We start from the raw sequence: 16,947 nt of genomic DNA, 5'->3' as shown, positions 1-16,947 counted from the left end.
CTGAGACACCCCTGCACATTCCAGTGCCACCCCCTGAACCAATTTCTATGGATTTAGTTTTGTTTAACATGAGCTTAGTTTGAATAGTTGCAAAAGTCACCAGGGAGACATCAAATAATAGGGAGAGACTCTGAAGAGAATCCCCAAAACTAAAGGATTGACTGTGGGGCAGGATGGGAAATAAAGCAGGAGACAAATCACTGCTGAGGGACCCTGGAAGGTCTCACCTGAGCAGAAAAGCAGCCACCAAACCCACAGAGAAAGAAATAAAATGTTGGTAATAAAATGTTAGTTGTTCTCTCACAGGGAAGAGTTTGGGGACGAGTTTATTGGGGCACCAGCTGGTTGTGCTGGCTGACCAAGCAGTGTGAGATCACTGTGATCTCCCTGTGCTGGGCAGAGTGGGGAGCAGTTTCCCCCCAGAACAATTCCAAGGATAAAGAGCAAGCTGGGAGGGGAGGGAAGGAGCAGAGCCAGCAGCACCAGGGGGGCAAACCAGCTCAGTGCCACCACTCCAGTCTGAGGCACAACCTGCCCAGTGACCACCTGCAGCTGGGAATTCCACCAGCAAACTCTTGTCATTTCCCCCAAAGAGAGGCAAACCCTGCAGTTCAGAGCAGAGCGAGGCCCCCAGATGGACTCCCCCTGCCCAGCAGCCTTACCATTGGCATCCTGGACGCCGGTGAGGGCTCCGACGGCCGCCGCGGTCTCTCCGGACAGGACAATCTGTCCCCCTCCCTGCAGAGTGGCTTCGGCCAGCGTGGCCACGGCGTGGGCAGCGGCTTCACTGTGGGCACGGAGGGGAGAGGGCAGGGTCAGCAACACCCAAACCAGCAAACAACTCCACTTTAACCGGGCAACACGTGCCAAGAGGAATCCAGAAGGGAGGGACCCACACGAGGCAGGGAATCTGCACTGGAGGAGGAATTCTGTGGGAAGAAGGTGGTTCCAGGAGGTCTTTCCAGCTTGGACATGTCCTAGAGAACACCCCTGTCTTGTCACCTTTGCATCCTTTCACTAGGGATTTGCTAAAGCTTTGGGACAATCCAAGCAGTTATTCCATGTGGCTCCCTCCTTTCTCTGGGTTCAAAACTCATCCTTTGGCACATTCTGGGGCTCTGAAGATTCCAGAGCTCTCCCTTCTCCCCTGATCCTGCCCCTTTCCCGTGGCACTGGCACAGGCCATGCCCAGGATCACATCCCAGCTCTGCCTTTACCTCCTCCCCAGCCCAGGGGTTTAATGATGCTCTTTAAGGGCATTATTTTTGGCTCTGAACTGTTTAGTTTCTTCCCTCCTGCCTCGTCCTGCTCAGCCTCCAGAGCAGGATCCTCCTCTGGATGAGGGACATCCTTGCCTACACCTCAGCAGGGTGGAACCTCCTCACTGACACCACGTCTCCTGCCAGTGCCACAGCCACTTCCAGGCTTTGGGAACAGCAGGAAAAGCTTCAACCACCCAGAGCTGAGCAAAGATGTTGCTCCTGCTGCCTGGCCCTGTAACCTGAGTGCAACCCAAACTCTGTGCAGGGAAGGGAACGGAGCTGGGAAAGGGTGTCAGCACAAGGAGAAGGGGCTGGAGAACTCCTGAGGGAGCTGGGGGGGCTGAGGCTCAGGGGGCACCTTCTGGCTCTGCAATCCCTGCCAGGAGGGGGGAGCCGGGACAGGGGGTCGGGCTGTGCCCCAGGGCACAGGGACAGGAGGAGAGGGCACGGCCTCAGGCTGGGCCAGGGCAGGGGCAGGGGGCACAGGAGGAGGAATTTGGTGCTGGCAAGGGTGGTCAGGCCCTGGCAGGGGCTGCCCAGGGAGGTTTGGAGTGCCCAGCCCTGGAGGGGTTTAAATCCCTGTGTCTGTGGCACCTGGGGCCATGGGCAGTGGTGGGATGGCAGTGCTGGGGATGGTTGGACTCCATGATCTCTTAGAGGGCTTTTCCAACCAAAATAACCTTGTGATTCTTATAATTCTACTTGAAAGAGACATTTGGGAAAAGCCCCAGAAAGCTGTGGGAGAAACCCCCCAAACCAAGGCTGGGGAGGAGCCTGTGGGACAAACCCCCCAAACCAAGGCTGGGGAGGAGCCTGTGGGACAAACCCTCCAAACCAAGGCTGGGGAGGAGATCTGTGGGAGAAACCCCCCAAACCAAGGCTGGGGAGGAGATCTGTGGGAGAAACCCCCCAAACCAAGGCTGGGGAGGAGATCTGTGGGAGAAACCCCCCAAACCAAGGCTGGGGAGGAGATCTGTGGGAGAAACCCCCCAAACCAAGGCTGGGGAGGAGATCTGTGGGAGAAACCCCCCAAACCAAGGCTGGGGAGGAGATCTGTGGGAGAAACCCCCCAAACCAAGGCTGGGGAGGAGATCTGTGGGAGAAACCCCCCAAACCAAGGCCGGGGTGGAGACCCTGACCCTGGAGAGAGAGCAGGATCAGGACCTGCCCTGCAGACACCCAGACAGTGCCTGGCACAGGAACCCGCAGTGGAAAATCCTCTGTTATGGCTGCCCAGAGGGCTCTTTGCACCTCTGGAACGAAGCCCTTGGAGGTGCCCTGAGCCTGCCCACACCTGTTGAGTGCCATGGTGACAGTCGCTCCCTGCTGCATCTCCTGGGACGCTGCCACCGCCGCCTCTGCCAGCGATGCCACCGCCTGCGTGGCCTCCGACGCCTGCGTTGTCTGGATGGTCATCTCGCCGCCCTGCAGCGTCGCCCAGTTCTGCTCCACCTGCAGGGGCACAGCAGGGATGGCACCAGCCCAGGGGTGGCTGAGTGTCAGAGTGGGCACCAGCCCAGGGGGTGGCTGTCAGTGGGCACCAGCCCAGGGGGTGGCTGAGTGTCAGTGGGCACCAGCCCAGGGGCAATGGGCACCAGCCCAGGGGGTGGCTGAGCCTCAGAGTCGGCTCCAGCCCAGGGATGAAGGGCACCAGCCCAGGGGGCGGCTGAGTGTCAGTGGGCACCAGCCCAGGGAGTGGCTGAGTGTCAGAGTGGGCACCAGCCCAGGGGGTGGCTGAGTGTCAGAGTGGGCACCAGCCCAGGGGGTGGCTGAGTGTCAGTGGGCACCAGCCCAGGGGGCGGCTGAGTGTCAGAGTGGGCACCAGCCCAGGGGGTGGCTGAGTGTCAGAGTGGGCACCAGCCCAGGGGGTGGCTGAGTGTCAGTGGGCACCAGCCCAGGGGTGAAGGGCACCAGCCCAGGAGGTGGCTGAGACTGACACAGCAGAGATGGCACCAGCCCAGGGGGTGGCTGAGTGTCAGTGGGCACCAGCCCAGGGGGTGGCTGAGTGTCAGAGTGGGCACCAGCCCAGGGGGTGGCTGAGTGTCAGAGTGGGCACCAGCCCAGGGGTGGCTGAGTGTCAGTGGGCACCAGCCCAGGGGGTGGCTGAGACTGACACAACAGAGATGGCACCAGCCCAGGGGGTGGCTGAGCCTCAGAGAGGGCACCAGCCCAAGGGGTGGCTGAGTGTCAGAGTGGGCACCAGCCCAGGGGCAGTGGGCACCAGACCAGGGCGTGGCTGAGCCTCAGAGTGGGCTCCAGCCCAGGGATGAAGGGCACCAGCCCAGGGGGTGGCTGAGACTGACACAGCAGAGATGGCACCAGCCCAGGGGGTGGCTGAGTGTCAGAGTGGGCACCAGCCCAGGGGTGGCTGAGTGTCAGAGAGGGCACCAGCCCAGGGGGTGGCTGAGTGTCAGAGTGGGCACCAGCCCAGGGGGTGGCTGAGCCTCAGAGTGGGCACCAGCCCAGGGGTGAAGGGCACCAGCCCAGGGGGTGGCTGAGTGTCAGAGAGGGCACCAGCCCAGGGGGTGGCTGAGCCTCAGAGTGGGCACCAGCCCAGGGAGTGGCTGAGTGTCAGAGAGGGCACCAGCCCAGGGGGTGGCTGAGTGTCAGAGAGGGCACCAGCCCAGGGGGTGGCTGAGCCTCAGAGTGGGCACCAGCCCAGGGGTGAAGGGCACCAGCCCAGGGGGCGGCTGAGTGTCAGTGGGCACCAGCCCAGGGGGTGGCTGAGCCTCAGAGTGGGCACCAGCCCAGGGAGTGGCTGAGTGTCAGAGAGGGCACCAGCCCAGGGCATGGCTGAGCCTCAGATACACCAGTGGGCACCAGTGCAGGGGGGATGGATGAGTGTCAGAGTGGGCACCAGCCCAGGGGTGAAGGGCACCAGCCCAGGGGGTGGCTGAACCTCACAGGGAACTCCTACAATGGAACCCCTACAATGGAACCCCTACCATGGAACCCCTTCAATGGAACCCCTTCAATGGAACCCTGCAATGGAACCCCTGCAATGGAACCCCTGCAATGGAACCCCTGCAATGGAACGCCTACCATGGAACCCCTACCATGGAACCCCTGCCATGGAACCCTGCAATGGAACCCCTGCAATGGAACCCCTGCCATGGAACCCCTGCCATGGAACCCCTGCAATGGAACCCCTGCAATGGAACCCCTGCCATGGAACCCCTGCCATGGAACCCCTGCAATGGAACCCCTGCCATGGAACCCCTGCCATGGAACCCCTACCATGGAACCCCTGCAATGGAACCCCTGCAATGGAACCCTGCAATGGAACCCCTACCATGGAACCCTGCAATGCAATTCTTAAAGTGAAACTCCTACAATGAAACTCCTACAATGAAACTCCTACAATGAAACTCCTACAATGAAACTCCTACAATGAAACTCCTACAATGAAACTCCTACAATGAAACTCCTACAATGAAACTCCTACAATGAAACTCCTACAATGAAACTCCTACAATGAAACTCCTACAATGAAACTCCTAAAATGAAACTCCTAAAATGAAACTCCTAAAATGAAACTCCTAAAATGAAACTCCTAAAATGAAACTCCTACAATGGAATTCCTAAAACGAAATTCCTAAAACAGAGTTCCTAAAACAGAGTTCCTAAAATGAAACTCCTAAAACAAAATTCCTAAAATGAAACTCCTAAAATGCAATTCCTAAAATGAAACTCCTAAAATGAAATTACTAAAATGAAACTCCTAAAACGAAATTCCTAAAATGCAATTCCTAAAACAGAATTCCTAAAATGAAATTCCTAAAGTGAAACTCCTAAAATGCAATTCCTAAAATGCAATTCCTAAAATGCAATTCCTAAAACGCAATTCCTAAAACAGAATTCCTAAAACAGAATTCCTAAAACAGAATTCCTAAAACAGAATTCCTAAAACAGAATTCCTAAAACAGAATTCCTAAAACAGAATTCCTACAGGAGGTGCATTGAAATGGCAAATAAAATGTAAAACAGATCCACAGGATGTGAATTGAAGTGGCAAACAAAATCTAAAATGGCAAAAGCCACCCCAAAATAAATAATCTGTTGGAGATATATTGAAATGCCAAATGAAACACAAAAAGAGAAAATCTGCAGAAGGAATATTGGAATGCCAAAAAAAATAAATAGATAATCTGTTGAGGGTGTATTGAAATGCCAAAACTCCCCACAAAATCAATAATTTACAGGAGGCAAATTGAAATACCAAATAAAAATATAAAATGGATCATCTATAGCAGATACATTGAAATGCCAAAAAAAAAAAAAAAGACAAAATGGATAATCTACAGGAGGTAGAAAAAAAAATAAAGTATGAAATTCAGACCTAAAGTTTCCACCATAATTGTGTTTGTGGAGTCCTGAGGCAAAATAACAGTTCAGCACCAAAGCCACAGAAAAAATCAATTATTTGATTAAAAAAAGGGGGAAAAATAAATGTGTGCAAGTGTTGGGCAGGTGAGACTTTGCAATGCCAAACAAAACACAAAATAAATAAATAATCTATAGGAGGCATGGAAAAAAATAGGAAATTCAGACTTAAGGCTTCCAAGAAGATATAAAAATATATGAAATTCTGGCTTAAGGTTTTCCAGGAGGTATAAAAAGAAATGTATGAAATTCAGACTTAAGGCCTTCAAGAAGGTATAAAAAAAAAAGAATAAAATTCAGACTTGAGGCTTTCCAGGGGATATAAAACAATACAAGAAATTCAGAGTTAAGGCTTTCAAGGAGATATTAAATAAAATAAAGTATGAAATTCAGACTTAAGGCCTTCAAGAAGGTATAAAAAATGTGAAATTCAGACTTAAGGCTTTCCAGGAGGTATTAAAAAAATATGAAATTCAGACCTCAGGCTTTTCAGGAGATGTAAAACAATACAAGAAATTCAGAGTTAAGGCTTTCAAGGAGATATTAAATAAAATAAAGTAGGAAATTCAGACTTAAGGCTTTCAAAGAGGTATAAAACAATACAAAAAATCAGCCTTAAGGTTTACAAGGAGATAAAAAACAATACAAGAAATTCAGAGTTAAGGCACCCAAGGAGGTATAAAAAAATAAGGTATGAAATTCAGACTTAAGGTCTTCCAGGAGATATAAAACAATACAAGAAAATAAGACATAAGGCTTCCAAGGACATAAAAAAATAAAATATGAAACTCAGACTTAAGGCCTTCCAGGAGGTGTAAAACAATACAAGAAATTCAGAGTTAAGGCTTTCAAGGAGATATTAAAAAAAAGGTATGAAATTCTGACTTAAGGCTTTCAGGGAGGTGTGAAACAAGAAATTCAGACTTAAGGCTTTCCAGGAGATATAAAACAATACAAGAAAATAAGACTTAAGGTCTTCAAGGAGTTATTAAAAAAAAGGTATGAAATTCTGACTTAAGGCCTTCCAGGAAATATAAAACAATACAAGAAATTCAGACTTAAGGCTTTCAAGGAGATATAAAAAAATAAAGTACAAAATTCAGACTTAAGTCTTTCAAGGAGGTATTAAAAAAAAGGTATGAAATTCAGACTTAAGGCCTTCCAGGGGATATAAAACAATACAAGAAATTCAGACTTAAGGCCTTCAAGGAGTTATTAAAAAAAAGGTATGAAATTCAGAGTTAAGGCTTTCAAGGAGGTATAAAAAAAAGGTATGAAATTCAGACTTAAGGCCTTCCAGGGTATATAAAACAACACAAGAAATTCAGAGTTAAGACTTTCAAGGAGATACTAAATAAAATAAAGTATGAAATTCAGACTTAAGGCTTTCAAGGAGATATAAAACAATACAAGAAATTCAGACTTAAGGACTTCAAGGAGTTATTAAAAAAGGTATGAAATTCAGACTTAAGGCTTTCCAGGAGGTATAAAAAGAAATGTATGAAATTCAGACTTAAGGCCTTCAGGAAGGTATAAAAAAATATGAAATTCAGAGCTCAGGCTTTCCAGGAGGTGTAAAACAATATGAGAAATTCAGACTTAAGGCTTTCAAGGAGATATTAAAAAAATGTATGAAATTCAGACTTAAGGCCTTCCAGGAGATATAAAACAATACAAGAAATTCAGACTTAAGACTTTCAGGGAGGTGTAAAACAAGAAATTCAGACTTAAGGTCTTCAAGAAGGTATAAAAAAAAGAATGAAATTCAGACTTCAGGCTTTTCAGGAGGTGTAAAACAATACAAGAAATTGAGATTTAAGACTTTCAAGGAGATTTTAAATAAAATAAAGTATGAAATTCAGACCTCAGGCTTTCCAGCAGGTGTAAAACAATGCAAGAAATTCAGACCTAAGGCTTGCCAGGAGGTATAAAAAATGTATGAAATTCAGACTTAAGGATTTCAAGGAGATATAAAAAAAAGTGTGAACTCCAGACTTAAGTCCTTCAGGGAGGTGTAAAACAATACAAGAAATTCAGATTTAAGTCTTTCAAGGAGATATTAAAAAAAAGGTATGAAATTCAGACTTAAGGCTTTCAGGGAGGTGTGAAACAAGAAATTCAGAGTTAAGGCTTTCCAGGAGATATAAAACAATACAAGAAAATAAGACTTAAGGACTTCAAGGAGTTATTAAAAAAGGTATGAAATTCAGACTTAAGGCCTTCCAGGAAATATAAAACAATACAAGAAATTCAGACTTAAGGCTTTCAAGGAGATATAAAAAAATAAAGTATGAAATTCAGACTTAAGGCTTTCAAGGAGGTATAAAAAAAAGGTATGAAATTCAGACTTAAGGCCTTCCAGGGGATATAAAACAATACAAGAAATTCAGAGTTAAGTCTTTCAAGGAGATATAAAAAAATAAGGTATGAAATTCAGACTTAAGGCTTTCCAGGGGATATAAAACAATACAAAAAATCAGCCTTAAGGTTTTCAAGGTGATAAAAAACAATGCAAGAAATTCAGAGTTAAGGCTTTCAAGGAGATATAAAAAAATAAAGTAGGAAATTCTGACTTAAGGCTTTCAAAGAGGTATAAAACAATACAAAAAATCAGCCTTAAGGTTTTCAAGGAGATAAAAAACAATGCAAGAAATTCAGAGTTAAGGCTCCCAAGGAGATATAAAAAAATTGTATGAAATTCAGACTTAAGACTTTCCAGGAGGTATAAAAAGAAATGTATGAAATTCAGACTTAAGGCCTTCAAGAAGGTATTAAAAAAATAAGAAATTCAGAGCTCAGGTTTTCCAGGAGGTGTAAAACAATACAAGAAATTCAGACTTAAGGCTTTCAAGAAGATATAAAAAAATAAAGTACAAAATTCAGACTTAAGGTCTTCAAGGATGTATAAAAAAAGGTGTGAACTCCAGACTCAAGGCTTTCCAGGAGGTGTAAAACAATACAAGAAATTCAGACTTAAGGCTTTCAAGGAGATATAAAAAAAATAAAGTATGAAATTCAGACTTAAGGATTTCAGGGAGGTATAAAAAGAAAAGGTATGAAATTCAGACTTAAGGTCTTCCAGGAGATATAAAACAGTACAAGAAATTCAGACTTAAGACTTTCAGGGAGGTGTAAAACAAGAAATTCAGACTTAAGGTCTTCAAGAAGGTATAAAAAAAAGAATGAAATTCAGACTTCAGGCTTTTCAGGAGGTGTAAAACAACACAAGAAATTGAGACTTAAGACTTTCAAGGAGATTTTAAATAAAATAAAGTATGAAATTCAGACCTCAGGCTTTCCAGCAGGTGTAAAACAATGCAAGAAATTCAGACTTATGGCTTGCCAGGAGATATAAAAAAATTGTATGAAATTCAGACTTAAGGATTTCAAGGAGATATAAAAAAAAGTGTGAACTCCAGACTTAAGTCCTTCAGGGAGGTGTAAAACAATACAAGAAATTCAGATTTAAGTCTTTCAAGGAGATATTAAAAAAAAGGTATGAAATTCAGACTTAAGGCTTTCCAGGAGATATAAAACAATACAAGAAAATAAGACTTAAGGCCTTCAAGGAGTTATTAAAAAAAAGGTATGAAATTCTGACTTAAGGCCTTCCAGGAAATATAAAACAATACAAGAAATTCAGACTTAAGGCTTTCAAGGAGATATAAAAAAAATAAAGTATGAAATTCAGACTTAAGGATTTCAGGGAGGTATAAAAAGAAAAGGTATGAAATTCAGACTTAAGGCCTTCCAGGAGATATAAAACAATACAAGAAATTCAGACTTAAGGCTTTCAAGGAGATTTTAAATAAAATAAAGTAGGAAATTCAGACCTCAGGCTTTCCAGCAGGTGTAAAACAATGCAAGAAATTCAGACCTAAGGCTTGCCAGGAGGTATAAAAAAAATGTATGAAATTCAGACTTAAGGATTTCAAGGAGGTGTAAAAAAGGAAATTAAGACCTCAGGCTTTCCAGAGGTGTACAAGGAAATCTCTGAAATGCAGAGCTCAGGCTCCCCAGAGGTGTGCCCCCCCAGGTGCCCGCCCTGCCAGCGCTCACCTCTCCGTCTGCCACCGCCGAGTAGTTCACCTGTGCCACGGTGACCGTGGTGGGCAGCTCGGAGGCGTCGGCCAGCGTGGCCACCGTGGCCCCCGTGCCAACCTGTGGGGGCAACAGAGCCGTGCTGAGGGGGCAGGAACACCCCCAGAATCCAGGGCAAGGGGCTGGGGAGCCAGGGGGACAGGGAGGGATTCACTGGGATGGGAGGGTGGGGGCACATCGGAGCGGGTCACACGGGCAGGGGGTGGCACCACTCTGGGATGGGTGGGAGGGTTGGGGGGTCACCTGGAGAAGAGAAGGGTCCAGGGACAGCTGAGAGCCCCTGGCAGGGCCTGAAGGGGCTCCAGGAGAGCTGGGGAGGGACTGGGGCCAAGGCCTGGAGGGCCAGGACACAGGGAATGGCTTCCCAGTGCCAGAGGGCAGGGCTGGGGGGGCTGTTGGGAAGGGATTGGTGGCTGGGAGGGTGGGCAGGGGCTGGGCTGGATTTCCCAGAGAAGTTGTGGCTGCCCCTGCATTTCCTGGAGGAAAATAAGGGACATTCCCACAGGGACAGGTGGCACCAGGCTGAGGGTGCAGTGATGGGACAATCCAGGGGGACCTGGAGGAGTTTGGGAAGTGGGACATGGGAATCTCAGGAGGTCCAACAAGGCTGAGCTGCACCAGGTTGGTTGGAGGGGGTGGAGCAGCTCTGCTGGGAGGAAAGGTGGGAGAGCTGGGGGGGTTCAGCCTGGAGAAGGGAAGGTTTGGGGGGACCTTTGGGTGCCTGAAGGAGCTCCAAGAAACATGGAGAGGGTCTGGGGCCAAGGGATGGAGGGCCAGGACACAGGGAATGGTTCCCAGTGCCAGAGGGCAGGGATAGATGGGATATTGGGAAGGGATTGGTGGGTGGGAGGGTGGGCAGGGGCTGGGCTGGATTTCCCAGAGAAGTTGTGGCTGCCCCTGGATCCACCCCTGGCAGTGTCCAAGGCCAGGCTGGAGCACCTTGGGACAGTGGGAGGGGTTGGGGTGGAACTGGATGGGCTTTGTGGTCCCTTCCCACCCAACCCATTCCAGCATTCCCATCAATCAGGAGATTTTGGCTCCATCCTTGGTGCTTCCAGGTCTCTCTGCAGCTGAACCATTCCCAGCCAAGGGAATTGCTGCATCCAGGAGGGCAAGCAGAGCTGAGGATGCTCCTGGCACAGGCAGTGCCCAATTGCTGTGTCCAGTGGGGCCCCAGAGTGCTGAGAGCCCCTGGCAGGGCCTGAAGGGGCTCCAGGAGAGCTGGGGAGGGACTGGGGCCAAGGCCTGGAGGGCCAGGACACAGGGAATGGCTTCCCAGTGCCAGAGGGCAGGGGTGGGGGATATTGGGAAGGAATTGCTGGTGTAGAACAAAGCCCAGGGGGCACAGCCATCCCTGATCTGCTGATTAAACTGCATTTTCTGCCACTGAAGGAGGGCAGTTGCACCACCCCTGCTCCCATTGCCACAAGCACTGGGTGCCCACACCAGCAGCTGGATTTGCTCAGTGGGTGGGTTCAGTAAATCAGGTGAGATCCCTCAGCTGCTCAACCACTGCAGAAATCCAGGGGTGGGAATTGAGGGATGGGAGTGGGGGGAGTTAGACTGGACGTGGCACTGAGTGCCAGGATCTGGTAATGAAAGAGGGGTTGGATCAAGGGTTGGTCTTGATGATCTCAGAGGTCTCTTCCAACCCAACTGATTCTATGATTCTGTGAGGGAGGAATAACAGAATCCCAGACTATTCTGAGTTGAAGGGACCCACAAGGACCATCGAGTCCAACTCTTAAATCAATGGCCCACACAGGGGATTGAACCCCTGACCTTGGCATTATTACAACCAAGTTTTAACCACCTGACCTCAGGAGAAACTGGTTCCTTGGGTGGGAGTGTTGGATCAACAAACCCGCGGGGTGAGGTCTTCACCTCCCAGCCAGAATTCCTGATACAACCAGAATTCCTGATGGAGACCACTCCATGCCAGGAGTGGGACCCACCTGGATGAGGGACACGGTGCCATCGGGGTTGCTGAAGGTCTGCACCACGGTCTGGGAGGGCACCAGGTGGGCGATGCTGTGCGTGGTCGTGGTCTGCGGCGTCTGCTGGTCCTCGAAGGCGTAGAGCAGGTCCTCTCGCCCGTGCTGCTTGTAGCAGTTCTTCACGATGGTCCTCAGGGCCTGGGTCCAGGACACCTGCACAGCAGGGCAAGGGGCAGGGGCAGTGGGGGAACTGTCCTGAGCTGCTGTGATTGGGTTGGTTATCCTGGCTGGGGTTTGTTGGGTGGTTTGGGACCAACCAGCAAATGAAAGGCCTCGTTAATTAATCCCTCTCTCATCATCCCCTCCTTTGTCCAAGACTCAGAAATCACCCTGGAGAGCACCATGATCCAGTGAAGATGTCCCTGCTCACTGCAGGACAGGATGACCTTTAAAAGGGCCTTTCCAGCCGAAACCATCCTCTGACTCCAAGCAGAAAACTACCCTGATTTGGGGAAGCACCGACAGCCACAGCCCCACCTGCAACCCCTCCCCATCCAAGCAGGTCCAAATCAGCCCACACAGGTCCCGCTGCTTCCACCCCATGGTGGCTTCTCTGATGACCTTTGTGACAGAGCCAGTGGTGGCACCCACAGCCATCAGTGGGACCCAGTTCCCCCAGTTCTCTCCTTCCTTCCCGGCTCCCCTGCACATCCCTGACTGTTTCCTGCAAGCACAAAGGTCCCTGATGCTCAGGATGGGACAGCCTGGAAGGGAGGAGGGCTCTGCAGAGGGACCTGGATAGACTAGAGGGATCTGGAGAAGGATCTGGACAGCCTGGAAGGCAGGAGGGCTCTGCAGAGGGATCTGGATAGACTTGAGAGATGGGCTGATTCCAATGGGATGAAGTTTAACAAGGCCAAGTGCAGGTCCTGCCCTTTGGCCACCCCAACCCCTGCAGCGCTCCAGGCTGGGCACAGAGTGGCTGGAGAGCAGCCAGAAAAAGGGACCTGGGGGGACTGAGGGACAGGAAGCTCAACAGGAGCCACCAGTGTGCCCAGGTGGCCAAGAAGGCCAAGGGGATCCTGGCCTGGATCCAAACTAGCGTGGCCAGCAGGCCCAGGGCAGTGACCCTTCCCCTGGACTCTGCCTTGGGGAGGCCACACCTTGAGTGTTGTGTTCAGTTCTGGGCCCCTCAGTTGAGGCAAGAGATTGAGGGGCTGGAGCGGGGCCAGAGAAGGGACTGGATGTGGCACTGAGTGTCCTCTGAAACACCTCCAGGGACAGAGAATCCAACATGTCTTGATCCAACCTCACTGTGATCACCAGCCCAGGGCACAGAGTGCCAGAGTGATCCCAGTGGGGTTGGATCAAGGGTTGGACTTGATGATTTCAGAGGTCTCTTCCAACCCAACTGAGAAAAGAAGAACAACGAGGCTGGAGAAGGGACTGGAGCACAAGTGCTGTGGGGAGAGGCTGAGGGAGCTGGGGGTGTTCAGCCTGGAGAAGAGGAGGCTCAGAGGTGACCTCAGCACTGTCTGGAACTGCCTGAAGGGAAGTTCTGGCCAGCTGGGGGTTGGTCTCTTCTCCCAGGCACTCAGCAATAGGACAAGGGGGCACGATGGGCTCAAGCTCTGCCAGGGGAGGTTTAGGTTGGAGATCAGGAGGAAATTCTTTGCAGAGAGAGTGCTCAGGGATTGGAATGGGCTGCCCAGAGAGGGGGTGGATTCCCCATCCCTGGAGGGTTTTCAGCTGAGCTTGGCCGTGGCACTGAGTGCCATGATCTGGTAAAGGGACTGGAGTTGGACCAAGGGTTGGACTGGATGATATCAGAGGTCTTTTCCAACCCAATCCACTCTGTGATTCTATGATTAAACCCCTCCCCAGGCACAGCTTGCCAGGCCTGTGCCCAGCCTGAGGGCAGCCAGGGCAAACACTCACCCGCTGCTTCTGCTCCTCCGTGCGGACGTCGCTGCGCACGTTGGCCCAGGGGATGTCCTCGGGCCACCAGATGGGTTTGCAGCTCTCCTTGCCCCAGCCTGGCTTCCCACGGCCCGTGGAGTACTTGAGCATCTCAGGGATGAAGGCTCTGAGCTGTGCCTGCAGCAGAACATGGCAGAGAAGTGACTTTTAGCATCTTTTATCTCTGGCAGTTTTGAGGTGCATCAAAGTTCTGACATGGCACAAAGTCCGTCCGTTTAACTTCTGTCCTGTTGGAGCCACCAACTGGAAGAGGCCTGAATGGCTAAGGAAGATCCCAGAATCCCAGAATATGCTGAGCTGGAAGATGGACAACATCATCTTCTCCCAAGACTCAGCTTTGTGGCATGTGGAAGAGCAGGACCAAAATTAAGTCAGGCAATGACAACAGTAAGGCTCAAACACACAAATATTAACACACTCCATGGTTCAAACACTCCCATGAGGAGAGCAGGTCAGCCTGGAAGGGAGAAAACAAACAAACAGATGGGAAAAAGGCAGAAAACCCAAACTTTGTGTCTTCACCATGGCAGGAACTCAGACCTGAGCTGAGTTTCACAGAGATGCTGCCAAAGGATGGAGCTCCAGGGGCTGCTGGAAGGGGAAAGCCACAACCTGACACAGACACTTCTCCTCCACCCCTGTGTTATCAAAGAAAGCACAAAACTCACACAGGGGTTTGGGGCACAGCTGGGTTTGTGCCAGGGACTCCTTGGAGTGGCAGGAAAAGGCTGGTTCAGCTGCAGGATGGAGTGGGGAGAGAAGGAGCTCTCACCTCCTGGCAGAGAAAATCACTTTATCCTAAAGCTTAAAAGCTGCATTAAAGAACAGCTCCCTGCACCCCTTTAGGGCTTTTAGAGCAAGTCACTCCATAGAATTGTGGGATCATTTCACTTGGAAAAGACTTTTAAGACAATCAAGTCCAACCATCCCCAGCACTGCCAAGGCCACACTGACCATGGCCCCAAGTGCCACATCCACAGGGATTTGAAATCCCTCCAGGGCTGGGCACTCCAAACCTCCCTGGGCAGCTGTGCCAGGGCCTGACCATCCTTTCCATGGAGAACTTTTCCATCCTGTCCCATCCAAACCCATCCTGGTGCAATTTGTGGCAAATTCCTCTTGTCCTGTGCCTGTTCCCTGGGAGCAGAGCTCACCCCCCATGGCTGCCCCTCCTGTTCCAGAGAGCCAGAAGGTGCCCCCTGAGCCTCCTTTGCTCCAGGCTGAGCCCCCCCAGCTCCCTCAGGATTCTCCAGCCCCTTCCCAGCTCCATTCCCTGCCCTGCCCACTCTGGATGTTGCATCCATGGGCTCCAAGCTGCCCACTGACCCCTTTCCAAGCTGCCTTTCCAACACTACACATGGAATATGCCCTGGAGCACCTTTCTCCCAGGCCAGGCCAAGCTTGTCCATGATGAACCTTCCACTGCAGGGCCACCATCCCACCATCCCCCCCGCTGTGCTCCAGGCCCCGTGTCCAGGCCCCGTTTATTCCAACAAACCTGGCAACAGTGGAGGTTTGGAGTTGCCTGGTACAAAACCAGTTAAAGCTCCTTCCCTGAGCTGCTGTTTCCAGCTGGATTAATTACCAGTCCATGGGAGCTCAGGGCTCAAGGTGCTTGTTAAGGAGGGCTTGTGTTTGATCCACCAGGGACACAATCAGCAGCACCTCCCAGCCTGCTCCAGCACTAATTAGTGCCCTAACGAGGCTTCAGGGGCTCTGGGACAGGGCAAGGTACCAGGGGGAGAGTTACAGCTCCAGGTGTGGCTGTGACCACCTCACCTGTGGCAGCCACAGCTCCAGGTGTGGCTGTGACCACCTCACCTGCGGGGGCCACAGCTCCAGGTGTGGCTGTGACCACTTCACCTGTGGCAGCCACAGCTCCAGGTGTGGCTGTGACCACCTCACCTGTGGGGGTTACAGCTCCAGGTGTGGCTGTGACCACCTCACCTGTGGGGGCCACAGCTCCAGGTGTGGCTGTGACCACCTCACCTGTGGGGGCTACAGCTCCAGGTGTGGCTGTGACCACCTCACCTGTGGCAGCCACAGCTCCAGGTGTGGCTGTGACCACCTCACCTGTGGGGGCTACAGCTCCAGGTGTGGCTGTGGCAGCCACAACTCCAGGTGTGGCTGTGACCACCTCACCTGTGGCAGCCACAGCTCCAGGTGTGCCTGTGACCACCTCACCTGTGGGGGCTACAGCTCCAGGTGTGGCTGTGGCAGCCACAGCTCCAGGTGTGGCAGTGACCACCTCACCTGTGGCAGCCACAGCTCCAGGTGTGCCTGTGACCACCTCACCTGTGGGGGCTACAGCTCCAGGTGTGGCAGTGACCACCTCACCTGTGGCAGCCACAGCTCCAGGTGTGGCAGTGACCACCTCACCTGTGGCAGCCACAGCTCCAGGTGTGGCTGTGACCACCTCACCTGTGGCAGCCACAGCTCCAGGTGTGCCTGTGACCACCTCACCTGTGGGGGCCACAGCTCCAGGTGTGCCTGTGGCAGCCACAGCTCCAGGTGTGCCTGTGACCACCTCACCTGTGGGGGCCACAGCTCCAGGTGTGCCTGTGACCACCTCACCTGTTGGGGCCACAGCTCCAGGTGTGCCTGTGACCACCTCACCTGTGGGGGCCACAGCTCCAGGTGTGGCTGTGACCACTTCACCTGTGGCAGCCACAGCTCCAGGTGTGGCTGTGACCACCTCACCTGTGGGGGCCACAGCTCCAGGTGTGGCTGTGACCACCTCACCTGTGGCAGCCACAGCTCCAGGTGTGCCTGTGACCATCTCACCTGTGGGGGCCACAGCTCCAGGTGTGGCTGTGACCACTTCACCTGTGGCAGCCACAGCTCCAGGTGTGGCTGTGACCACCTCACCTGTGGGGGCTACAGCTCCAGGTGTGCCTGTGGCAGCCACAGCTCCAGGTGTGCCTGTGACCACCTCACCTGTGGGGGCCACAGCTCCAGGTGTGCCTGTGACCACCTCACCTGTGGCAGCCACAGTTCTGCCACCTCCAGCCTGAACCTCCCAAAAATCAAACCCCTGCTGGAAAATTTGGCATCACATCCCAGTTTGGATCATTGTGAGCTCTGGAAAGGGCTCACAGCACACCCACAGTGGAGGGGTTGGAGAAACTGGAGAAATGGTTCTTTACACCCTTTGTTATACAGGCTGAGTGTTCCTGAGGGTCAACAGCGAGTTCAAGTGTGAAAACAGGACTGAGCTGGTCCTGGTTCTGCCATTTCCAATGGCCCAGAGCACAGACAACTCATTCCAACTGAATTCCAACTGA

General features: G+C 51.2%; 1 protein-coding gene across 3 annotated transcripts in view; it reads right to left on the bottom strand.

Annotated features, from left to right (window-relative positions):
• NRF1 (nuclear respiratory factor 1) overlaps window positions 1-16,947 on the bottom strand; it is an 85,953-nt gene that overhangs the window by 29,058 nt on the left and 39,948 nt on the right. For all 3 annotated transcript variants that reach the window (XM_071552888.1, XM_071552890.1, XM_071552889.1), the window contains exons 6-10: window positions 13,622-13,780; window positions 11,702-11,896; window positions 9,705-9,806; window positions 2,557-2,714; window positions 663-787 (exon numbers count right to left, since the gene is read on the bottom strand). In XM_071552888.1, the coding sequence (XP_071408989.1) occupies window positions 663-787; window positions 2,557-2,714; window positions 9,705-9,806; window positions 11,702-11,896; window positions 13,622-13,780 (739 nt within the window). The remainder of the gene's footprint in view (window positions 1-662; window positions 788-2,556; window positions 2,715-9,704; window positions 9,807-11,701; window positions 11,897-13,621; window positions 13,781-16,947) is intronic.

Source organism: Pithys albifrons, chromosome 3 (assembly GCF_047495875.1).
Source record: "Pithys albifrons albifrons isolate INPA30051 chromosome 3, PitAlb_v1, whole genome shotgun sequence".
Lineage (NCBI taxonomy): Eukaryota > Metazoa > Chordata > Aves > Passeriformes > Thamnophilidae > Pithys > Pithys albifrons.
The sequence above is the reverse complement of the archived record's forward strand: the minus strand, read 5'-3'. Positions and strand labels throughout refer to the sequence as shown.